Below are 27,092 nucleotides of genomic sequence, written 5' to 3'. Positions count from 1 at the left end.
GCCAGTAAAGAATGAGGCCAGGATTCTAGAACAGATCTGTCAAACCTCCTAATAACTAAGCTTTCATCCAATGAACTATCTTTTGACTATCAAAAAAAAAGGATTTTCATTGATTCTAATATTAGAAGGGTTTTTATTAATAATCACATTATCATTTTTAATTGGTAATGTCAATTATTAACTAGATACCTTTAATTTGGCAAAATTTGCATTGAAATGCATATTTTCTACTTTAATCACATACCATTTTATCTCTAAAATAAAACCAAAGTAAAATTTTCAAAATAAAATGTTTTTACCTTTCCTATTACTCAGGTTTTATATTTACAGGAGTTTGCTATACATAGACTATACTGAAAGCAGTAAGAGTTCATACTAACACTGAGTGAAAAGAAAAATACATTGTACTGAACTTCTTTAAAACCTACCATTTTGCACAGAGGATATACCTGAGTTTGGAGGTTTCTCCTGATTCTCCTTCTTGACATCCATTGAATCTAAAAAAAACAAAGAAAATAGTCTGGAAAGCTATAGCAAAAGTCTAAAAGTGCTCTTAGAAAATCTATAAACTAGGGGCACCTGGGTGGCTCAGTCAGTTGCATGTCTGATTCTTGGTTTTGGCTCAGATCATGATCTCATGGGCTGTGGAATTGAGTCCTGCATCAGGCTCTGCACTCAGTGGAGAGTCTGCTTGAGATTCTCTCCCTCTGTGCCTCCCCCATTCACGCTCACTGTCTCTCTCAAATAAATAAATCTTAAAAAAAAGAAAACCTACAAACTATTTTCTAATAAGACCCAGTTTTAATTTTATAATTAATATCCTCATTTTCTACACAGAATTTCACTTTCTAACATACTGTGTATCTTACAATTTGCTCATTTATTTTATTTACTGTATGTCTCATTCCACTCAAATGTAAGCCCCAAAAGGGAGCTTGCCCCCCTCTCCCCCTCTCTAAAATTAAAAAAAATAATAAACTGCACGCTTTTAAGAGTTTAAAACATACGAAGGAAGCTGGAATACAACATGATTCAAAAGACTACGCAGAGATTTTTGTCTGTACCAAGTTGAGGAGCTCCAATAACACTAGACCTTATGAATTTACAAATAACACATTTTGTCCATATATATATATAAAATGATTAATTTTTTAAAATAATATTATGCTGAAAAATTAACCATAATTCCTTAATAACATCAAATAAGCAGTCAGTATTCATATTTCACCAAATGTCCTATTTTAAGTGTGTCTCTTTGAATCAAGACCCAAATAAAGTCCATATATAGCAATGGATAATGTGCCTTAAGTCTCTTTTGATATTTATAGGCTCCTTTTCCTTTTCTTTCTCTTCTCCCTTCCTCTGGAAATTTTTTGATGCTGATGATGCCAGTTTAGTTTTACAATCTGGATTATACGGACTAGATCCTATGGTGCAGAGTTCTTTTGGTCCTTATATTTTCTCTAAATATAAGGTGTTAGTGTTTTGATCCAGAAGAGTTTAATCACATTCAGGTTTGGCTTTTTTGAGGGGGAGAGAAAAGATGGTGACTTCACAGGTGGTGGTGTGTACTTCTCATAGGAGGCTCCTAATAATCTAGTTCTCTTTCTTTTTGTGATATAAGCAGCCACGGATGGCTATTGCCTGGATCCATTAGTTCATTAGCGGTTACAAAATGAAGGTATCCTAATTTTATCATCCTGTTTTTATGTTTTTTCAGAATTTATTTATTTGAGAGAGAGAGAAAGAGAGTGCACATGAGCAGGGAAGAGGGCCAAAGGAAGAGGAAGAAGCAGGTTCCCCACTGAGCAGGGAGCCCAACGTGGGACTAGATCCCAGGACCCTGGAATCATGACCTGAGCCAAAGGCAGAAGCTTAACCAACTGAGCCACCCCAGGCACCTTCATCCTGTCTTTATTAGCCAGAAAACTTGTATAGAAAAAACCTCCCCTCTTCAATGAATTCAATTACCTGAGGTACATATCACATAGGAAAATCACAAGCAACACTTTATTTTTTTCCTTTACTTTCTAATTTTTAAAATAATGAGTTGGATCCCAAGCAATCTCCACAGATTACCAGTTTTGTTTTGCTGTGCTATTACGAACTCAGGAATTTAACCATACTTAATGTGTTGACAATCTATCACTGTTTTACCTTATTGATGCCCAAGTTGTCAAATGACAAGCTTCTCAAAGAAGGGATCTATGAATGATACCAAGTGTACAATTTAAGGTAATAGATCTACTTTCTGGTTATGACTCAGTACCTCCTCAAGATATGTGAACATTTGAGATGGATATATAAGCTGCTTTCTATTTAATGACTTGACTAGTACAAAGAAAGTACACACTTATATTTACTAAATAATTCTACAGTAAGATTTTCTAATAGGAAAGAAAATGAAACTGTAAAGGCATGGTCCTGCTCTAGAGAAGCTGAGAATCTAGTTACAAGATTACACAAACTATAAACATTTGACAAAACTGGGAACAGCAGAGGACAAAATTCAGCATTCAGCCACAGAAAAGCTCATAAGAGACACGGAACTTGAACTGGATCTTGAAAGAACAGGATTTAGGATGCCAAAAGTGTGCAGAATCTATCATAGAAAAGAAAATACAGTTAGTTGACCCTTGAGAACATGGGAGTTAGGGATACTCATCACCTGCAGTCGAAAATCCACAAATAACTTTTGACTCCTCAAAATCTTAACTACTAATAGTGTAGAAATGGTTCATTTGAAAGTTTTTTCAAATTGTCATAAATCTCCAAAAAATTTCCCAATATATTTATCAGAAAAAAATCCACACGTAAGTGGACCCATGCAATTCAAACCCATGTTGTTCAAGGATCAACTATTCAACTCAAAACAGAGGGTGCAAATGAGTACAGCATATTCAAGGGACAGTGAGCAGACTTCTCACTAAAGCAAGACAAGACGAAGCATTTTTTTTATTTTTATTTATTTGTTTCTTTCTTTCTTTTAGGGGGAAAGGGAAAAGAGAGAGGGAAGAGAGAATCTTAAGCAGGCTCCATGCCCAGCACAGAGCCCAATGCGAGGCTCTATCTCAAAACCCTGAGATCATGACCTGAGCCAAAATCAAGAGTCAGATGCTTAACTACCCAGGCACCCCAGGATGAAGCATTTTTTAACCAAACATATTAGGGCTAGCAGATCTGGACTCTGATTTTTTTTTTAAACTTTTATTTATTTATGATAGGCACACAGTGAGAGAGAGAGAGAGGCAGAGACACAGGCAGAGGGAGAAGCAGGCTCCATGCACCGGGAGCCCGACGTGGGATTCGATCCCGGGTCTCCAGGACCGCGCCCTGGGCCAAAGGCAGGCGCCAAACCGCTGCGCCACCCAGGGATCCCTGGACTCTGATTTTTTTTTAAGATTTTATTTATTTATTCATAAGAGAGACAGAGAGACAGAGGGAGAGAGAGGCAGGATCCCACGTCTCCAGGACCACGCCCTTGACTGAAGGAGGCGCTAAACCGCTGAGCCACCGGGGCTCCCATGGACTCTGATTTTGACTCTGTCACAGATTTTATGACCTGTTCACTTAAACTCCCTGAGTGTGAGTTTTCTCACTTATAAAACTAGGAAGGAAAGACAAAATTATGTTTAATAGCTACTCAGTTCTGAAATTACAATTCTAAACACCTAACATCTTCTATGACTTTATTTCTAAAAGGACTTTTTTTAAAAGATTTTATTTATTTATTCATTCATGAGAGACACACACAGAGAGAGAGGCAGAGACACAAGCAGAGGGAGAAGCAGGCCCCTCGCAGGGAGGCTGATGTGGGGACTCGATCCCGGGTCTCCAGGGTCACACCCTGGGCTGAAGGCTGCACTAAACCGCTGAGCCACCTGGGCTGCCCCAGAAGGGCTTTTTTTTTTTCCAAAAAGTTCAGTCTACTAGAAGGTATTCGTTCCAAATGAATAACTAAAAATCTTATGTTTAGAAAGCAAATCTTACCTTCATTCACCGTTCGTCCCATGGTATCCTTTTCTAGTATTCTTTCCTACAAGGAGAAAGATTAATTAATGCCTCCCTTTAGCAGATTTCTGAAGGGTATTATTATTAGAAATCTGCTATAGAGTTATATCGTTTATTTCTTTCCTTGAATAAAAATAAGTTCAGGGGGATCCCTAGGTGGCTCAGCGGTCTCTCATGAATAAATGAATAAAATATTTTTAAAAAATTAAGAGTATCCTCTAAAAAAAAAAGTTCAGAAGATTAGTAGTTGACAGAGGCTGGGAAAAGAGGGACTGGGAGAGTGACTGCTAATGGGTATGGGTAAGATGTCTCTTTTTTGGGGTGATGAAGATATTCTGGAGCAGCCTGGGTGGCTCAGCGGTTTTTTTTTTTTTTTTTTAAAGATTTTATTTATTTATTCATGATAGTCACAGAGAGAGAGAGAGGCAGAGACACAGGCAGAGGGAGAAGCAGGCTCCATGCACCGGGAGCCCGATGTGGGATTCGATCCCGGGTCTCCAGGATCGCGCCCTGGGCCAAAGGCAGGCGCCAAACCGCTGCGCCACCCAGGGATCCCGGCTCAGCGGTTTGGCACCGCCTTCAGCACAGGGCCTGATCCTAGAGACCCGGGATCAAGTCCCACATCGGGCTCCCTGCACAGAGCCTGCTTCTCCCTCTGTCTGTATCTCTGCCTCTCTCTCTGTGTCTCTCATGAATAAATAAATAAAATCTTAAAAAAAAAAAAACATTCTGGAATTAGATAGTGGTGATAGTTATACAACCTTGTAAATACACTAAAAACAACTGAATTGTAACACTTTAAAAGGGTGAATTTGGGAATCCCTGGATAGCTCAGCAGTTTGGTGCCTGCCTTTGGCCCAGGGCATGGTCCTGGTGTCCCGGGATCGAGTCCCGCATTGGGCTCCCTGCGTGGAGCCTGCTTCTCTCTCTGCCTCTCTCTCTCTCTCTCTCTCTGTCTCTCATGAATAAATAAATTTTTAAAATCTTAAAAAAATAAAAAATAAAAGGGTCAATTTTTATGGTTAAATGAATTAAAAAGAGCAGATGGTAAATTGGTAGAGTTGGGATTCAATCAAGGCCTATCCGAAAACCCACTTAAGCCCATATTATGGAGCGGTAGAAGAGTCATGACCATGTTGGTAAAACTTGTAAAAACTGCAAAAGTCAAGTCTTCTAACAAGACAATTACTTGTTCAAAGATCTATGTATTGTGAGTCACTAATTGATTAACTCAAACTTTTCCTGTATGTCCTCAATATGCCAGGCAATCTACAACAACGATAAATAATACACTGTCCTTGTCCTCCAACAGCTCCATCCAGTCAGAAACAGGCATATGAATAAACACAATATGAGTTCTATAAAAGAGGTATATACACAGAAATATTTAATATGGCAATAGAATATCCACCTCTCATTATTCTCCCATTACTCACAGGTGTGCCTGTGGTCAGACCATGATTATGTGTATAATGCAAGGTAATTTCTTATTTAAAAGAAGGCTGTGGGGCGGCCTGGGTGGCTCAGCGGTTTAGCACCGCCTTCGGCCCAGGGCGTGATCCTGGAGCCCCAGGATCAAGTCCCATGTTGGGCTCCCTGCATGGAGCCTGCTTCTCCTTCTGCCTGTGTCTCTGCCTCTCTCTCTCTCTCTCTCTCTCTCTCTCCCTCTCTCTGTCTCTCATGAAAAAATAAAATCTTTTTAAAAAAATAAATAAATAAAGGAAGCCTGTGATCTTAGGGTTGTTGAAGCCGGGGGAGAAATGGGATAACTGGCTGATGGGCATTAAGAAGGGCACATGATAGGATGAGCATGGGGTATTAAATGCAACTGATGAATTACTGAAAACTACATCTAAAACTAATGATGTACTATATGTTGGCTAATTGAATTTAAATAAAAACTAAACAATTAAAATAAAGGAAGCCCATGGAGAACACATTCATTACGCCACCTAGAACACCTTCTGTATCTCTGACTTAACAGACTTAAATTCAAGCCAACGTCTCCTCAAAACTTGCTCCTTCTGGCATTTTTGTTTCTTCTACCAACACACTACTCTTCTAGGTACTTGGCATTTAAAACCCCAGGCATGACTGAATGTGTGAGGTTCTCTTCTTTCATTCACATATTCAGCCAACATTTACTCTCTCATTTCTCTTTCCCCTGGCACTGATTTATACACTCATTAGCTCCTGCCTGGCCTGATACTGTAGCCACCTAACTCCTCTTGCCACAAGGGTCTTTCTCCAACCTACTCAATACATATCAGATATGGGCTAAGTTGCTGGGGTGCGTGGGTGGCTCAGTCAGTTAAGTGTCTGCCTTCGGCTCAGATCATGGTCCCAGGGTCCTGGGTTCAAGCCCTGCATCAGGCTCCCTGCTCAGCGGGGAGCCCGCTTCTCTCTCTGCTTCTCTTCCTGCTTCTGTGCATGCATTCTCTCTCTCTCTCTCTCTCTCTCTCTCTCTCTCAAATAAATAAAATCTTTAAAAAAAAAAAAAAAGATATGGACTTTCTGCCCAAACCACCTACCTGCTTCAGTAATTTCACTGACTACCAAACTGAATAAAAAATTTTCTGCTGGGCCTATTTAAGGCCCCTCACAATTTCAAAGCCACCTGAATCTACCACCTACACCTATCCTGTGGCCTAGCTCAAAACTCATCATGTTGTTCTATCTGCATGAGATACCCTTCCTTCTGCTGCTTCTTGAAATCCTATCCATCCTTTAAGATGACATAAATCCCACCACTTTCCTAAAGCCTTTCTTGTTCCTTTCTACATTACCACCATCTGTTTCCAGGTGTGATATAGTCATTTATTTAACAAATATTTACAGAATTCCTATGTGCTTGGTGCTGTTGTAGATAGAAGATACACAGTCTACTACAAAAGAACTTGGAAATCTAGTGAGAGAGACATATTAACAAATAATTACCGAACAAAGAATAAAACCCAAGCTCTATTAAGATAGGTAAAAGTGGTGCTCTGTGCAAAGACACAAAGCACAATTAACTGGGAATATAAAAGAAGCCTTTTCAAAAGGAGTGGCACTTGAACTGATCCTTTAAAGATGAGTATTTCAATAAGCAGAGAAGACAAAGAAAGGAATTTCAGGTTGAAGACACAAAATAAAAAAAAAATAAAAAAATAAAAAGGAAAAAAAAAGACACAAAATGAGCAGACACTAAAGAGGCTCCTGCCTCCTCTACTTGATTATGAAATGCTAGAGTTGCTCAGGTTCCTTCTGGGCTCTCATCTCCCTCTGCAGTCTCTCAGGACCCATGCCTTCAGGAGCCACCCACATACATAAATGACTCACAAAGCACAACCTCCCCTTTTGAGATATCAGCCCTGAAAGTCAGATTAGAATAATCAAATGAGGGCAGCCCGGGTGGCTCGGTGGTTTAGCAGGCCTTCAGCCCAGGGAGACCTGTGATCGAGTACCACGTCGGGCTCCCTGCATGGAGCCTGCTTCTCCCTCTGCCTGTGTCTCTGCCTCTCTCTGTGTGTCTCTCATGAATAAATAAATAAGTGAAATCTTTAAAAAAAATCAAATGAATTGAATATTCAATACTACTGTGAGTGAGGATGTTTTCAATTAAAGACCACAGCCAAGTGGCTAAAGGAAAAAGACAAATGAAATATATAGAACGTGCTGAATTGAAGCAGAAAGTAAAGGGAGATGAAGGAGTGAAGGCACTGACCAACTCTAATCAGAGGGCAAAAAGTTGTTATTACATTAAAATAAGTCCCACTACTTACAAAGGGGCTCAGTTGAAAAACTGAGGGATGGGTCACACATCAAAGGTATACCTAGGTTTCTATGCCCTTCTCTCAAATCTCTCAACCATAACTGAATTCTTGATCTCAAGTGTTATCAGTTGCTCCCATTAGTTGAATAAGTAATCTTGTAATTCTAGAAGGTGAAGATATATGTATAGAGATGATTAAAAGTAAATCTTTGAAGACTTAAACAAATCCATGTACCATGCACACAAATTTCTTAGATAGACATAGAAATGTACTAACCATAAAAGAAAATATTAATAAACTGGATTTAATAATTTATCCAAAGGCAATATTTAATCAAGATAGAGTGATATTGCACAAGGACTGACATATACACCAAGGACACAGAATAAAGTCCTGAAAGATGCACATATATATGGTGAATAGATTTTCTTTTTCTTTCTTTTTCTTTTTTTTTTTTTTTTAGATTTTCAACACATACACACACCCACATACAAAAAAGATTTTCAATACAAGCGCCAAGGTAATTTAATGAAGAACGGACAGTTTGGGGATTTTTTTTCTTTTTTTTAACAAATGGTACTGGAACATTTTCATGTACAAAAAAAATGAAAAACAACACTTACTACAGAAGTTAATACACAGGGGCACCTGGGTGACTCAGTCGGTAAAGCATCTGCCCTCGGCTCAGGTCATGGTCAAGCCCTACATCAGGCTCCCTGCTCCTCCCTCTGCCCCTCATCCAGTTTGTGCGTATGCACGTATATTTCTCTCTCTCTCTCTCTCTCTCTCTCTCTAATAAGTATTTTAAAAATACCCAGAAATAGGCCCTCAACTCTATGGTCAACTAATATTCGTCAAAGCAGGAAAGACCATCCACTGGAGAAAGGACAGCCAAGTGCTGGGAAAATTGAACAGCCAAGTGCAGAAGAATGAAACTAGACCATTCTCTTACACCATACACAAAGATAAACTAAAAATGGATGAAAGATCTAAATGTGAGACAAGATTCCATCAAAATCCTAGAGGAGAACACAGGCAACACCCTTTTTGAACTTGGCCACAGCAACTTCTTGCAAGATTCATCCATGAAAGCAAGAGAAACAAAAGCAAAAATGAACTATTGGGACTTCATCAAGATAAAAAGCTTCTGCCCAGCAAAAGAAACAGTCCACAAAACTAAAAGACAACCTACAGAATGGGAGAAGATATTTGCAAATGACCTATCAGATAAAGGGCTAGTATCCAAGATCTATAAAGAACTTACTAAACTCAACACTCAGAAAACAAACAATCCAATCATGAAACGTGCAAAAGACATGAACAGAAATCTCACAGAGGAAGACATAGACATGGCCAACAAGCACATGAGAAAATGCTCCGCATCACCGGCCATCAGGGAAATACAAATCAAAACCGCCATGAGATACCACCTCACACCAGTGAGAATGGGGAAAATGAACAAGGCAGGAAACAACAAATGTTGGAGAGGATGTGGAGAAAGGGGAACCCTCCTGCACTGTTGGTGGGAATGGGAACTGGTGCAGCCACTCTGGAAAACTGTGTGGAGGTTCCTCCAAGAGTTAAAAATAGATCTGCCCTACGACCCAGCAATTACACTGCTGGGGATTTTCCCCTAAGATACAGATGCAGTGAGTCGCCGGGACACCTGCACCCAGATGTTTATAGCAGCAATGTCCACAATAGCCAAACTGTGGAAGGAGCCTCGGTGTCCATCAAAAGATGAATGGATAAAGAAGCTGTGGTCTATGTATACAATGGAATATTCCTCAGCCATTAGAAACAACAAATACCCACCATTTGCTTCAACGAGGATGGAACTGGAGGGTATTATGCTGAGTAAATAAGTCAATCAGAGAAGGACAAACATTATATGGTCTCATTCATTTGGGGAATATAAAAAATGGTGAAAGGGAATGAAGGGGAAAGGAGAGAAAATGAGTGGGAAATATCAGTGAGGGAGACAGAACAGGAGAGACACCTAACTCTGGGAAATGAACAAGGGGTAATGAAAGGGGAGGTGGGCAGGAGGATGGGGTGACTGGGTGACAGGCACTGATGGGGGCACTTGATAGGATGAGCACTGGGTGATATGCTTTATGTTGGCAAATTGAACTCCAATTTAAAAAATTAATAAATAAATAGACTATATTTGCAAATCAAAAGAAATCAACTCAAGTGCTTATCTCTCCTCATTTTTTACATCTGGACATTTCCTTTTCATATTCTATGATGTGGCTGTACCATAATTTACCTAAGTAAATTCTCTAAGTCCTTATTTATATGCATTAAGGATGTCTTCCATTTTTCTCTTACTCTAATAAAAAACATCACCATGAATAAAGCTTTTTTAATAAAATAAAGGCATAATTTGCAAAAAAAAGTTAATACACAAAAATTATCTCAATAAAGATCATAAATCTGGGGATCCCTGGGTGGCGCAGCGGTTTGGCGCCTGCCTTTGGCCCAGGGCGCGATCCTGAAGACCCAGGATCGAATCCCACGTCGGGCTCCCGGTGCATGGAGCCTGCTTCTCCCTCTGCCTGTGTCTCTGCCTCTCTCTCTCTCTCTCTCTCTGTGACTATCATAAATAAATAAAATTTAAAAAAAAAAAAAAAAAAAAAAAGATCATAAATCTAAATGCAAAGCCTCCAACTATAAAACTTCTAGAAGAAAACACAGAGACCTTGTGACTGACTCTAAGTTAGGCTATGACTTCTTAAATATGACACAGAGAAGCACAACACACCAGAGAAAAAACTGATATACTGGATTTTATCAAAACAACTGCTCTTCAAATGATACTGTTGAGAAAAGGATAAGCCACAGAATGGGAAAAAATATTTGCAAAATATGTATCCAATAAAAGATCCAGAATACATAAAGAACTCTTACTCAATTCATAAAGAACTCAATTTTTAAATGGTAAACAGCCCTATAAAACCATAATTGGGGGTGCCTGGGTGGCTCAGTCGCTTAGGCATCTGCCTTTGGCTCAGATCATGATCCCAGGGTCCTAGGATTGAGTCCCACATTGGGCTCCCTGCTCAGCAAGGAGTCCGCTTCTCTCTCTCTCTCTTTGCCCCTCCCCCCACTTATTCTCTCTCTCTCTCTCTCTCTCTCTCTCTTTCTCTCTCTCTTTCTCTCTCTCAAGTAAACAATAAATAAAATCTTTTAAAAAAACACAATTGGCAAAAGATTTGAATGGTGCCTTTGCTAAAGAAGATACACAAATGGCCAACAAGCATGTGAAACGATGCTCACCATCATTAGTACTTGAGGAAACACAAATTAAAACCACAATGAGATACCATTACATAAATGGCTAAAATTAAAAAGACTGACAATACCAAATGTTGATAAGGATATGGAACAACTAGAACTCTCATACTCTGCTGGTGGGTATAAAATAAGTAAAGACAGAACTTTCTTAGAGTTAAATGCAATGCAAAAATCCTTTTTTTTTTAAGATTTTATTGTATTATTTATTCATGAGAAACAGAGAGAGAGAGGCAGAGACATAGGCAGAGGGAGAAGCAGGTCCCCTGCAGGGAGCCCGATGTGAGACTTGGTCCCCGGACACCCTGGGATCACAACCTGAGCCAAAGACAGATGCTCAACCACTGAGCCACCCAGGCGTCCCAACAATGCAAACACTCTTAACTTCAAAATCAGTGCTTTGGAATCCAAACCACTTATTTTAAAGGTACAACCGCAGACCAAGGAATAAAATAAACACCACTTATCCCCAGATAAAGACAAGAAGAATTCCAGATCCCTTTAGTTTGAGATTAGCCATATTAGATAAGATCAACTCTTTCAGAGTTTGGAAACTTTTCCTTTTCAATTATCATAGTCACTCAACACCAGTGAGCAGATGTATCTCTTGTGAAGTCCAAAGTCATGCCAAATAAAGCCTTCGATACACAAAAAGAACTCGAACTGTTTATGAGGGCACGAGTCAGTGACTCAATAAGCTTTCCCTTTCAGTCCTCATGGTGTTAAAGTGCAGTGAGTTGTTTGAAGACACCATTCAGACTCTCTTAACCATAGAGAACAAACTGAAGGTTACCAGAGGGGAGGTGGGTAGGGGGATGAGTGAATAGGTGAAGGGGATTAAGGAGTGCACTTGTCATGATGAGCACTGGGTGATGTATGGAACTGCGGAATCACTATATTGTACACCTGACACTAATATAACACTGTATATTAACTATATTTGAAAGGAAATAAAATGAAATAAAATTTTTAAAATGTGAGCTTGGTAATTTAAGGATTCTTTCAGGGTCACAATAAAATTAAAATTATTTGTCCTAAACATTCTTCTTTCACTATAGACAACTTTTATTGCTTTCCCTCTTAAGCTATGTAGTTTCCATGTTTCACTATGCCAGTAATATTAAATGAAATAGTCTTCCCTTTAAGAGAATATGACCTGGGGCACCTGGATGGCACAGCCAGTTAAGCAATGGACTCTTGGTTTTGGCTCACATCTTGAGCTCAGGGTCATGAGATCAAGTTCCATATGGGGCTCTGTGCTAAGGACCAAGTCGGCTCGAGATTCTCTCTCCCTCTCCCTCTGCCACTCACTCCTCTGTGTTCAAGGGTGCACACACATTCTGTCTCTCTAAAATAAATAAATACATTTTTTAAAGAGACAGAAAATGTGACCCTGGTCCTGTTTTTATTTCCTTTATATATATTCCACAGCACCCAGAACAGTGCTAAACACAAGGTAGATTCAAACTGAATACTTGAGTATCTACCAATCTTTAATAAAATATTTCTTTTCAAATATTCTGAAATTCATATATTTCATTGATTTGTTTTTCCCTCCTGATTCTCCCTAATACTTCTACTATCAAAGGTTTATATTTGGCATATGCAAATGCATAAATTCTTTTTTCTTTTTCTAAGAGAGAGAGAGGGGAATGCCTGGGTGGCTCAGCCGATTAAGCTGCTAACTTCAGCTCAGGTCATGACCCCAGAGTCCTGGAATCAAGCCCTATGTTGGGGGGAGGGAATTCCTGCCCAGTAGGGAGTCTGCTTCTCCCTCTCCCTCTCTCCACTGTGCTTTTTCTCTCTCACACATAAATAAATAAAATCTTTAAAGAGAGAGAAAGAAAGGGCGCAGGGGGTGGAGTGGTTAGGGAAGGACAGAGGAAGAAAGAATCTTGAGCAGGCTCCACCCCTAGTGTGGAGCATGATGTGGGGCTCATTCTGAATGACTCTGAGATCATGACATGAGCCAAACACAAAAGTGGGATACTCAACCAACTGAGCCACCCAGGCACAATGCAAATGTGTAAACTCTCATTCAATCTAGGCACTAGATGTAAAATCAAGTGAATGCTTAAGCTTACTTTTTAAAAAAAATTATTTATTTATTTTAGAGAAAGACAGACTGTGAGCAGGGAGAGGGACAAAGGGACAGAGAGTGAGAGAATACTCAAGCAGACTCCCCAATGAGTGCAAAGCCCAACATGGAGCTCAATTCCAGGACCCCAAGATCATGACCTGAGCCGAAATCAAGAGTCTACCACTTAACAGACTAAGCCACTCAGGCACCCCTTAAGCTTACTTTTGAGCAAATAATAACTTCTGTATTAGAAAGTACTACTTACTTAAGCTATCTTAAACTTCCAAATGCCATGCATAGGATCCCTGGGTGGCCCAGCAGTTTAGCGCCTGCCTTCAGCCCAGGGCATGATCGTGGGGTCCCAGAATCGAGTCCCACATCAGGCTCCCTGCATGGAGCCTGCTTCCCCCTTTGCCTGTGTCTCTGCCCCTCTCTCTCTGTGTGTCTCTCATGAATAAATAAATAACATCGTTTTTAAAAATGCCATGAATCATATAGCAAAATATTACATCCTCCTCCTTACAAAATACCCAAACTTTAAAGGAAAAAAAATGTAATTCCCTAATGGGAGAAGGGATAATTCCATGCCAAAGAAATAAAGCAAATACACAAACTGCTTCTCTCAACAGATCTCAAATTATAACCCATTTAAACCAATCAACAGAATATTTTTTTTGTTTCACTTGAACACATGACTTTATTTACAGACACTTATTTACTGACAAGTGAGCATAATCCCACATGTCAGGAGCTTATGCCCATATGAATCAACAAGAAGGCAAGCTTCTGCCCTATGGAAGCTCCCCTGCAAGGTTCTCAGGCTGTGTCTTCACCCAACATTTACCACATATCAAGACACATCTTGTAAAATACAAGTTGTTTACCTACTCATCTCTTCTCACATATTAAGTGATTGAGAATATAGGCCACACATTATTCTTTCTTGTAGCTCACCCACAGCTAGCACAAAGACTTGCGCTTTAAAAAGTTCTCAAATGTTCACTGATAGTGACTAAAATTTTCACTATAAACATATAAATGTATAGGTTTGCATATGGTTAAATGAGTAAAAGATTATTTAAGCATGGAGAGAAATACAGAACACTTAACAGGTTATTTTTTTTTTAAAGATTTTATTTATTTATTCATGAGAGACACAGAGAGAGAGAGAGAGAGAGAGAGAGAGAGAGAGGCAGAGGCACAGGCAGAGGGAGAAGCAGGCTCCAGACAGGGAGCCTGACATGGGACTGGATCCCCGGTCTCCAGGATCAGGCCCTGGGCTGAAGGCGGCGCTAAACTGCTGAGCCACCCAGGCTGCCCTTAACAGGTTATTAATAAGGTTTACCCAGGAAGATAAAGATGATAGTGTGTCCTAAAGGGAAGGGGGTGTGTTTTATGAATACATCTTGCATGATATTATCCTATTTGTATAAAATTGTATGCAAGTTTGCATAAAGTAATGCAAAAATATTTCAGTGATCTTCCTTTTTTTATCTCACAGGGTGGTGATATTTTAGGTGACCTTAATTTTCTTCCCTTTATTTTTATGCATTATTTGAACATTTTACAACAGTATAAATTAAATAATAAAAGAAAGTGGGGCACCTAGGTGGCTCAGTCAGTATGACCCCAGGGTCCTGGGATGGAGTCCCACATCAGGCTCCCCATGGGGAGTCTGCTTCTCCCTTTGCCTCTCTCTGTCTCTCATGAATTAAAAAAAAAAAAAAAAAAAAAAGCAGCAGCTCTGTACTCAATGCTGGCCTGTGGCATATGATTAACAAATTATATACATATTTTTTAAGATTTTATTTATTTGAGAGAGTGCAGGGAGAGAGAGCGTGCGCCCACAAGCATGCACAAGCAGGGGGAGGGGCAGAGCGAGAAGGAGAAGCAGGCTCCCCACTTAGCAGGGAGCCTGATGTAGGGCTTGATCCCAGGACCCTGGGATCATGACCTGAGCCAAGGACAGACACTTAACCAAGTGAACCATCCAGGTGTCCCACAAATTATATATTCTTAAACAACTTATGCTGCAATGGTTAGTGGTAGCTATATGAATTACATAGAAATATTTCGAGTGCTTAAAACTATCACAAGTTACTTCATCTTGGTTTTCCCTTGCGTAAAGTAAGGCTAATACCACTTACACTTCATAGTGTCATCATGAAAATTAAAATGAGATAGTGTAGGTAGAGCACCAAGCATAGTATCATAAATAAATGGAAGTTCAAAGACTGACTTCTATCCCACCTCATCTGTCCTAATTAAAATTGCCTGAGATGAGACAGTTTCAGCATTAACACTTAACATTAATTATGTTACAAAATGACACTATGATCCTTCTTTGATTCCTGAGCATTACTTAATTATTCTCTTCTGAAGTATAGACCAAAAAGGTGTTGTTTCAAGAAACAGAAACACTATATTTAAGTCACTCTTAAATTAAGCAGTAATAAGCAAATAAATATATAAATACATGCTTTCTATAATGCCTAGACACATAATTACCAAAGAAAATAGCTACCATCTACTAACCAGCATTATCAGAAAACATACATTCTAGCTAAAGCCAAAAGAAACTTGATGTCACCCTGTGTTGGACAACTTTGAGTCCTAACTATTCATGAATTTCCTTTAGGGGTTTTGAGTACTGAAAATAGCTTTTGGCCCTTTGTGAACCAAAATGGCCTTTGTGGACTCCTAGAAACTAAAATCGGTTATTATTTTTTTTACATGCTCATCATCCCCCCAAAAAAATTAGAAGACAGATAAGGGGGGGAAAATCACCTATAATCCTACCATCAAACAATACCTGCTGTTAACCATCTGGCATATATCCTTTCAATTGTTAAAAATCACATACGTAAATCCATATGTAATACACATTTGAATCACTTTTAAATATACACTTTCCAAATTCCATATATCAATAATCTTTCAATAAAATTCTTCCCATATTATAACTCATAAAACCAACACATTTAGCTAAAATTAAAACTGGACAATATTAAATGCCTTTTAAAAGTTCATGCCTGGGCAGCCCAGGTGGCTCAGTGGTTTAGCGCCACCTTCAGCCCAGGGCGTGATCCTGGAGACCTGGGATCGAGTCCCACATCGGGCTCCCTGCATGGAGCCTGCTTCTCCCTCTGCCTGTGTCTCTGCCCCTCTCTCTCTCTCTCTCTCTCTCATGAATAAATAAATAAAATCTTTTTTAAAAATAAAAAAAATTAAAAAACAAAAGTTCATGCCATAAGGAAAAACTCACAAAAAAAAAAAAAACCTCACTATTCTCAAGATTAGCACTTAAAACAGTGCTTTTGAAAAATTAGTGCTTATTTTGTAATCTAAAAAGGGATAAACACCAGGGCACCTGGGTGGCTCAGTAGGTTAAGCAACCGACCCTTTATTTTGGTTCTGTTCATGATTGCAGGGTGGTGAGATCCAGCCCTGTGTTGGGCTCTGCGCTGGGCATGGGTCCTGCTTGGGATTCTCTCTCCTGGCCCTCCCCACCCTTAAAAAAAAAAAAAGGTACAAATAAAAATGTACCAGTTGGAAAATAAGAGTACTCAACCTGAATGGTTAATTTCTCTCTGGTCCATATAAGCTTCACTACAAGATAAAAATACATACAAATTCAATGGGAAAAATAAACACTTTCCTAGGACTGAGTACTAGGAGGAATATGTACAGATCCTGATGTAAAGGAATACTGGTTAATTTAACAAACTATCTTTGAGTATAATTTGAGAAAACATAAAAAGTTCTATTGTCCCTCTGAAAATGCCCCAGCTTTACACTGTAATTCACCTATGTCTTTTGTCACAATACAAAGGTAGAGATTATAGAAGTCAAAGGAATAGAGCATGATCCACTGGTAAATACTACTAGCATCAATTCATAGTTGAATCCCCAGTGCCTCAAATAAAGATATGCTGTGCATCTAAGAACATATCTATAGGACTTACATACCAGATATGCAGATAGCACAGCTGCTGTCTTTCTGGAAAAAATTAAGAACCTAACATTCTTTTAGAAATAAAAACGTATCTTACACAGTCATCGTCTACACAGAAACAACAGAAAAGCTTAATTTTGCTCTCAATATAATTTGAACTGCTTCAGCACTTTTAAGAAAGACTCAAGTAAGACTCCCAAAGTAATTCTCCACATCATATGAGAGAGAAAATTTGGGCAAGAAAAAAAACTAAACACTTTGTTTTGTTTTTGCCAGGATATAGAGAAGCTCCTTCACTGAATGCATATAAGAAGCAACTTCATGGTGTTAAAAAAATTTTTTTAAATTTTTTTTCATATATAAATCAGCCACAAGAAAAGTTAGTATGTTAAAACTATTTAATAAGTGTCTGACACTGACATTTCCTTTACCAACATACCACAGTTACATGAAATCTAGCTACTGTATTTAGCAGACTTTGAACAAGCATTGATATTCTGGGATCTTTACAAAACCATTTGTTTGGAAGATTGTATCTTGTTATAGAATTAAGAGCTGATAAGAGATCAACAAATGCTTTGAAAATTCCTGCATTGTCTTCAGTCATTTTCTCAGTAGGATTAAACAATGATTAATAGTGGAATTATTAAACTTAAAATTCCCATTGATCTTACATGATCCTGAGGAAAATTCTGGGTTTTTTTTTTTTTTTTTTTTTTTTGAGAAAGAGTTTTAAAGAACTATTTTTATCAAGTTAATGGGTCTATAATTTGAAGATTACAAGGGCCTTTCCATAACTTGTTTGTTTCAGGTTATTTGTTTTGCTTTTCCATTTTGTTTTGTTTTGAAGACAAGGTAATACACCTTGAGTCTCTAATTAGAGACCACTATCTGAAGGGTCAATTAGGGTAAACATTCTGACAAGGACAGGAACTTAACAAGTCTGACAAGAAAGAAATCTCCCAGGGCCCTTTTCAACTTTAGGCCATTGGTCAGAGGTTATAAAATGGATGGACTTATACAGAATCTCAACCTAAGAAGGTATTAAAAAAAAACAAAATACAGATGTTAAATTGAAAAAGATAAATTTGTTCCCACATCAGCAGCAAAGTTTGCTGGTTATTTCCCAGACAGAAGTCCCATATGCAGAAATATGTAATGTCCAAACTTAAGCATTTATTATTAGACTTGTTTGCTGAACCTCTCATTTGGCAAATATTAAAATACACATTTTTTGAAGGAGTAAAGTGACCTTAAATTGAGACAACATCATATTTTTATCGGTGAGGAAAAGATTCTTTTTTTTTTTTTTAAGATTTTTTAATGTATTTATTCATGAGAGACACAGAGAGAGAGAGGCAGAGACATAGGCAGAGGGAGAAGCAGGCTCTCCGTAGGGAGCCTGATGTGGGACTTGATCCCAGGACTCCGGGAGCCTGATGTGGGACTTGATCCCAGGACTCCGGGACCACACCCTGAGCCAAAGGCAGGCACTCAAACACTGAGCCACCTGGGCATCCTGAAGAAAAGATTCTCGAATATATATTTACCAGACTAACCTTTTCCTGATGACTAAGATTTTGGTAATAAATATAACAACATTCAAAATACAAAGAGTTGCTGGGATACTTTACTTTGTGCAATCTTTCTTCTTTCCTCAGAAGTACTTCCCAAAACCATAATTACCTCCCAGGCATCATACCCCGTTTCAGTGTTTCAGTGTTTTACACCCCTCATTCCAAGCTCCTCTTGTCTCTGAGCCTCAGGTTCTCTGGTTTGCCCTACCTCTCTTATCCCTCTCTACTTCTTCCTCCTTTCCTAGCCATTGATCTTCTGTAGTCACTCACTCTATTCCTCTAGATTCTAGTAATTTTAGAGTCTAGAATCTCATTCTAGTCTATCGTGATGCAACATCCCTCTGTGGATAACTCCTATATCAGTATTTCTAGCCTCAGTCTCCCTCCAAAATTTCTAGTATAGCCTATTGAATGTCAGTCTAAATGCCTCACAACCACTACAAAGACTACATATTTAGGGGCGCCTGGGTGGCTCAGTGATTGAGCATCTGCCTTTGGCTCAGGTAATGATCCAAGGGTCATGGGATCGAGTCCCACATCAGGCTCCCTACAGGGAGCCTGCTTTTCCCTCTGCCTATGTCTCTGCCTCTCTCTGTGTGTCTCTCATGAATAAATAAAATCTTAAAAAGAAAGAAAGAAATCACTCTTTTGCCTTCCAAAATAAGTGACTCTTCCTCTGCTTCCTTTTTTAATAAACATGACTAATACCCAATCTTTCTGAATTAGAAGTCATCTTTGATTCTCTTCTTCCTTTGTCCAGTTTCTTATCAATTACCAAGTTCTGCTGATTCTTGAAGATCAGAAAGCTGGCAGTAAAAGAAAAATGATTCAAACCTAAGTCTGTTAAGGCACCAAAAAGACAGTTTCAATACACTGTCCATAGAATGGATCCATGAGTGAATCATGAGAAGATAAAAATTATGGTCCCTAGGGTTTAATGACAGTAGGGATAAAATGGCAATAACAAATACTATGAGGTGTCACTTATTGAACTCTTGCTAAATATCTGGTATCCTACTAGGGCCTTTATATACATTTTTCTTATCTAAAGCCTATTACAAACCTGTAGGGTTGTTAGTTATTAATGTTCATTTGAAAGTTAAGAATATTGAGGCTCAAAGATCTGCACAAGATCACCAAGTTAGACTGGACGTAGGTCCTTGAATTCTCAACCATTTTTGCTAAAATTTCTTCTATTGTGTTTGTGTACATGCCTTATCTCCCTTGGCAGAAATAAGCTTTTAGGGGCAGTATTGTGTCTGGTTCATCTTTGTATTCTCCAGTATCTATCCACAGTGTCTATCACATGTAGGGCCCCCCAAATGTTTGCTAAATGAGTAAATATAATCTGCTGTGCTACTGGCTACTTATACCTAAACCATATAGTCCCAGAACATTGTGGTTTTTAAAAAATGGGGAGGGGGGGAGCTGGCTGTTATTGTTCTTCTCTGTTCCTTCCTGCAATGTTTAATCTGCTATGGTTTAATTTACACAAGTCTAGGTCAATGGGCCAAGGAGAAAATTCGGTAAGATATGAGACAGTCCCCTACTCCCCACATCTATCCTCTCCCCAACATCTGATAAACCTTTAATTTTTTACTCTGAATTTGATTTCCAGGATGTTTGAGGTCTCAAAAAGACAGGCCCCAGTGTAAATTGATCACTATTGTAAATGGGTTTTTCAGGGAGAATAGGTAGGAATATATGCTGTACCAGAATTCAGTTTATACATTCCAATTACATTACAGTTGGAATTAAAACACATGCTTTAAACCAATATTCACACACACAAAAAGGAAACGACACAGTCACTACACATAAAATAACTTGGTTGCATAAATATTTCATTATATTCCCTTTATTCCCTTGAGTATATCAATAGTATAAGAAATTTCAAGGCCAGGAGAGGTTCAAATATGCTTGTTGGTAGTTTTAAAGAAAATGTTGGACTAAGTGATAAAGTTATACACACACATAATTCAGCAGAAAATACTACTGAAAGAGGATAAGTAAAACTTTTCTTTTTTAGTCTATCTTGTTATAAAGACACTGTTTTCAAAACTGCGTAACGAACAAAAAAGCTCTTCTCTGCTGCCCAGTCAATATATAAGATGATGATAGGGAGGCCTGAGTTAACTGCACTAAGATAGCACCTTTAAGTTTTTCATTTTGACTTGAAAATAGTTTATTACTTTGGTTGTAAAAAGTATTTCACATTTATACCTAAATGCAAAAACTCATACTGCTTTAAATGAAATACATTATAGCTATATTATAGCTATATATTTTCCTTCGACAAAGAGTAGCTGGCTCTTTTAACTTTCTCAACTTTTTTTTTGTTTCTGGTAATGGTGATTATCGTAATACAGGACAGAAAAAGTATATATATCCATCATATAGCCATATAAAACTTGTTGGAATTGGACATGATTCATTACTTAAAGATCTCACAAACACCTACTCAATTCACTCAAATAAATAAATTTCCCATTTTCTGATATCTCTATAAATCATAAAAAAACCTCTGAATTATAATGTTGTAATTACCTTTAAAAATAAAATTCCATCTTTGAATTCTGAATATCAATATTAAGAATGAACATTTTTGGTAGTGAAGATTTATCAAATCTAGCCTCCTGGAGGAAATTAAGGTTTCTAGAGGAGCAATTTTAATTATACTTTAGTAAAGTCTACCCCAAAAAAGTTATAAATTAATCTTTTTCTGTATCAAAACAACCCAAGAAGAAAATAACTATTTTTAAGAATTTTTAATTTACTTCAAAAATTATAGCTTACAAGTTAAAATACTTACAATCTTAAAATAATTTATCTGAAAGCTATGCATTTACTTAAGTATGTTATGTCAGAAAACAGATAAATGAAAGACAAGTCAAGGGTTGCCAAAATCCCAGTTTATAGTTGTAAATTCCTAAGGTTTTAAAGCACAGCCACAGGCTAATTGCCCAAAGACCTGCTGCCCACCGACATTTGCGGAGGACTGAAGTTAATAGCAGGGCATGTCAATTTACTACAGGCAGCTCTCGGTGCGACATTTTGACAAAAGAACTGGGTCAGGTTACAGCCTGTTCCTATTATCACAGCAGTCTAGATTTATGGTTTCTAACACCAGCCCTACAAGAAATAATGGAAATGATGACAACAACAATCCCTGCTAGACAACAGACTACAGAAAAGCATGCAATAAACCAGTCTGAAGTGACCAGAAAACTAAACATCCCTGACAATACTTAAAATGTGAGGCAGGTGTCAGTAAATTATTCATTAAGTATTTCTGAAACCTCTCAAAATCTCAACTCAAGAAATTCTCAAATCAGAGTTTCTAATCTAAAACAAAGCAATATTTAAAAAAATAAAAAAATAAAAAATAATAATAAAACAAAGCAATATTTAAAGGTACTTACCAGTATCAAGTACTGCATTTTAATTCTTTTAATAACTATCAAAGATAATGTGCTCCATTTGAACAGACTTATGAAACTCTACCAAGTTAATAAAAAATTAAGATAATACTGATCATTATTTTTCAAAAAACATTTATATTGAGAAATAATCCAAATAATACTTTAAATCTTTCAAATGAAAGAAAAAAAACAACAGTTTCACAGTAAAAAGCATGTTTACAACTGTACAGAGAAGCAAGATAACAGAAAAAAACACATGTGATTCAACCACAGTTACCTTAAAACTACATATATGATCAAAATCTTAAATTACCTAAAAATGATGAAAGGTGAGAAAAGTGACCAAATGATAAAGAAAATAAGAACTCTTTCAATACACATATTGAATTTAAAAGACTATGCCAAGGCTACAACGTACATACCAAGCAAACGAAGCTCTTTATGACTGGAATTCTGCACCAGTTAATCCTTATGAGAAACAGAGGTTGAGAAAAATTAAATATGTATTTGAAAGACAAGAAGCAAAGAGAGTCCCACCAACCTTCCCCTGAGAAAAGAAAGTATCCTAAAGGTATGCCCTAGAATTGCAATACATCTGTCCCTTCTGAAGTTTACAATAGCACATTACCACAAAAGGTGGGCACTTTCTTTCCGCTCTTACAACAATTTGCTCCTATAAACTTAGGAAGGGGCAGAGCCACAGCCATAAACACAGGTCACAAGTAGTACGTAGTCAAATGCTATCTTCAAATGTTTCCCAGCTCTTTACTCATAAAAAAGCTTATTTCTTTTGTTCCCCCTCTTTGGTTAAATAAGGAATTCATCTAGCTTAGTTAGGGAGATGAGTATAAAATTAAATTGAATAGTATCCTCATATAAACTGCTTAGCAGATTCTCAAATCTTTCACGTGTCATGCAATAAGACATCCTCATTTTTATGTCAAAACCTTTCCACTATATGCCCAAAAAATGAAAGTAGGGAAAAGGTTTAGGGATATATGTTTAGTAGAAACCATTCAGCATAAAAAAAAAAAATCACTCATATTATTACTTCCAAGGTGGCCAACGTTTACTTAAATTAGACAACATAAAGACAAAACAAGCAAAAATGCTTTACTCATGAAATGAAAAGCAAAGATATATATATATATATATATATATATATATATATAATACACACACACACACACACATTCCAAATCTTAGTTTCTAAAATTTTTCTCAAGTTATCTGGCTTTAAAGAACCATCACCTCTGTTATCTTTTTAAAAATGAGATGTTATCACTATAGTAAAGGCATTTCCATACTTAGAGTAACCAGTGCCCAAACTAGTTAGAGCCTGGAACACTTACCACTAAATTATATCAGCCCATTCTAACATCAGATAAACAGCAGGTTTTTTTTCATCTATTTCCCTAAGACAAAAGGATCACAAATATTAAGACCCTAACCCAGGGAAGGGTGAACTTTTTCTTTCAAAATCATCAACATCTGCCATTTTCAAAATTTCCAGGTTTTTGGTTCCTGAAATTAACAATCACTTCAAATCCTAAGATATTTTGTAGTAATTTTCAGACATGAATAATGTTCTTAAAATTCTTAGGGGTGCCTGATTTGCTCACTCCAAGCTGCAAAACATCTCCTGGCAATGTCAGACCTATATTCACAACCACAGCCTCAATAGCTCTAACCCTGATGGCTGGCAGAGCTCATTTTGTTCATATCTTGCATATCCTAAAAACCAGGAATATGACTATGAGGAGACAAAGAAACTCCCAGAGAGGTGAACTGAAAGAGAAAATGACCTCAGATTTCCATTCACAGCTGGAATCAGAATAGAGATGGCATAAAGGGGGAAAGGTGGAGCAGACAGGGTAACCTGGGGGGGGGGGGGAAGACTAGAGGCGATTAATAACTTTAATAGTAGAGGATCCCTTGCATCCTCCAGTGTTAGTTACTAAAGTTACAACAATCATTTCTATTAACCCAAAGAGAGGGGCAATAAAATATTCAAGTGAAATTTTCCTCCTCCCTCCCTCTCTACCCATCGCCCCAAGAGCTCAAACTAAAATTGGGATTTGGATTTTCCTTAAATGGAACAAGGGACATCATTTTCATTCAAAAGACTAGGTATTTACTCAGCCTTTTCAAGGCACTTTACTATCATCAATTATTTCTTGGTGAGGCAGCACAGGATTACCCTGACCATTTCAGTGATGCGGAAACAGACACCAACAGCAAAGGGAACGGGGGGCAGGAAGAGGGGAGATAGGAAGCATCTGGGAGGAACAGGCAGGCAGCTAAAAAGGAACAAACCCAAAAGAAAATGAGAGTCACATCTGGCTTATAGCTGGCCATCATAACCCTTGTTACTTTTGAGCTCAGAGATTCCTGAAACATTTTTTAAAAAGAAAGTGCTCTAAACTATCAGTTAATATTTAGTCACAAACTACACTACTTAGTCGTAAAAGCAAAGTTATTTAGCATTAAAAAAGACTCCAGAGCACACAGAGATTTCAATTTATACCAATAATTCATTTTTCTTCCCAAGCCTAACCAGTATGTTTATCTGTTTGACTTAGAAAATAATCCCATAAAAATGTACAGCTTTATTTAATCATAAAGAGGCACAAAGTACCACACAAGTCAGAAATAATTCAGTTACACCCAGAATTTTGTTTAGAGAATTATAACCAAAATTCCAACTCCTTGAATTTGCCCTTGAAATAAAATAACTATTTGTTTTACATTCGTATTGATTTTCTTAGCTATAACTTTGAAATTTCAGGAATAAACTACTGGTGTGCACACTTAAACACCCAGAAGCCAACACTCACAGCCTCTAAATAAATGCACCTTGAACTAAACTCCATACTACAGACAGCAGAGGCACTTAATGAATATGTATTGACTGAAACAAAAAGACTGATCTATCGCCTCATGAGAAAAACTGATACCACCTCTTTAAGACTGACTCCAATGATTTTTGTACATATCATGACATCATTAGCTTTAAAGCAACCTCACACATAAAGTAGTTCAGTTACATTCATCCTTTTTTCCAAACAATTTCAAAACAAATCAGGTTCTCTAAAGGAAACAAGCATACATCCTTAAACTTATAAGGCTGTGATATATATGATACCCCTTCAAAAATTTCAAAGCTGTTTTAAATGTTTAACTTTTTGAAAGTATCTTTCAGACTTTTTTGAAGACTGTGGCTAAAACCACAGCCAAACAAATACAAAGCATCAGGTGAGTGCTCATAATTTCACTCCTTTCTCAAAATCCCAACTGGACTTTTTACGGAAAGCTTATTTTTGCATCCCTCTCATTAAATACACAAAACCACAGGCTGGAAAAAAAAACACACAACACTCATCGTTTGGAAATACGTTCTTTAATGAGTAATTAAGAATGGCTAGAAAGGCAAAATTGTGATTATTGAAGAACATTCACAAGCACTGCTATTGAAAAGAATTAAATCAATCTATGAACTATTGTTATAATACAATTAACTTGTCATAGGAAGTTGTACTCCATAAACGTTATACATCTTATAATACTCTTTCCCCAAAACAGAAATATGAATAGCCCTGGAAGCATTAGAAATGCAGCAGCATCTGCAGTTGTTTTGATAAAACTATCTCTGACAAACTTGCAAACCATATGATCTTAAGTATTTACTTTCCGTGCCTTACTTTCCCCCTACGAACAGATCCATTCACTTTCCAGAGATATCCTAACGTCACCTTAACACTTAAATCATCAAAGCTAATCTAACTCTTCAAAATAAAAGCTAATTTCAACTTACAATCACACTTTGTAATGAATGACCAATGTATCACAACCTTTAAAAACATCAATAGTCTTAAGCGAGGATTTGTAAATACTGGCGCTGGCCAAACATTTGGGGGCCCAGGGAGGGCAAATTACAGACCGCAAAGCTATGTATAACCTCAAGGCTCAAAATCTATGACATTCGCCTGCTCGCTCTCCCTCTGGCGATTTACACGGGGATGCAGCACAAGCACTAGTCAGGTGGAAAGAGCAAGAAGGCTGTCCCTTAAAGGCACCAATGGTCCTTAGACCAGGTCAAGCCGCGAGAGTACAGCGGCCGCCCTGCCGCTCCACCGGAGAGTTAGAGCCCCGCTCTCCACCGCCACCTCCAACACACACGCAAGAGGGCAGCGCCCTCCAGCCCCAATTCCCCCCCCAAGCACGAGCCACCGGCGGCCCCCACCACCCTCCCAGAGTCCCGGGGCGCAAGTCCGACGAGCACCTGGCAGCGGGACCGGAGCCCGCGCTAAGCCACAGGCGCATCCTTCCGGGCTAACGTTTCCCTCCCAAACTCCAAAAGTTATCTCAAAAGTCCACAGAAGGCAACCGGGTGGGTTTCAGCCCAGACCACGCGAAGTCATCCCTGCCCCTCAGCCCCACCGCCTACCGGCGCTGCCCCGGGGCGCAGATCGGCCCCCCCAGCCCAGCTCCACCCACAGCAAGAGGATGCTCAGGAGGGTGCTGTCCGCGCTTCGGGCCCGGGGGCCGCTCGAGAGCAACACGGCAACCAAACGCCGCGCGAGGGATGGGCCAGTGAACCGCGACGGGGCCCCGGGGAAAAGCGAGGGGCTGCGCAAAAGCAGCTGTGGGGCGTCGCGGGGGGCGCTAAGTGGGGCAGGGGAGCCCCGGCCTCCGGGAAGAGGCTGCCCAAGGTGGGCCACGGTCGAGCTAAGGCCGGACCCGGCGGGGCAGTTAAGGGGGCGTTACTCGCGCGGGACGCGCCGCGAAGGGCTCCCGGCCACCCGCCCGCCCGCGGACAACGACCAGAGGCCGGATGCCACGGCTCCGCCTCTCTGGTCCTCACGGGGCCCGGAGTCGCCACGTACCTCGGGTCTCGTCCGCCACAGGAGCGAAAATGTCACACGGGTCCCGCGAACTGGTACCGGTCTTCACACCGCCGCCGCCATGTTTGAGAAGCCGCGCGCGGAGCCGCGC

General features: G+C 38.9%; 1 protein-coding gene across 10 annotated transcripts in view; it reads right to left on the bottom strand.

The window, feature by feature from the left end:
• Positions 1–27,092, bottom strand: part of SCML2 (Scm polycomb group protein like 2) — a 101,128-nt gene extending 74,036 nt beyond the window's left edge. For 2 of the 10 annotated variants that reach the window (XM_077889958.1, XM_077889959.1), the window contains exons 1-2: positions 26,984–27,086; positions 429–497 (exon numbers count right to left, since the gene is read on the bottom strand). In XM_077889958.1, the coding sequence (XP_077746084.1) occupies positions 429–492 (64 nt within the window). In that variant the 5' untranslated portion in view covers positions 493–497; positions 26,984–27,086. Of the gene's footprint in view, positions 1–428; positions 498–3,990; positions 4,037–22,519; positions 22,566–26,983 lie in introns of those variants that run through there. The other 8 variants (XM_077889956.1, XM_077889960.1, XM_077889961.1 and 5 more) reach the window with 8 other exon arrangements.

Source organism: Canis aureus, chromosome X (assembly GCF_053574225.1).
Source record: "Canis aureus isolate CA01 chromosome X, VMU_Caureus_v.1.0, whole genome shotgun sequence".
Classification (NCBI taxonomy): Eukaryota; Metazoa; Chordata; class Mammalia; order Carnivora; family Canidae; genus Canis; species Canis aureus.
Note: the sequence above shows the minus strand (reverse complement) of the source record. Positions and strands in the feature narration are given on the sequence as shown.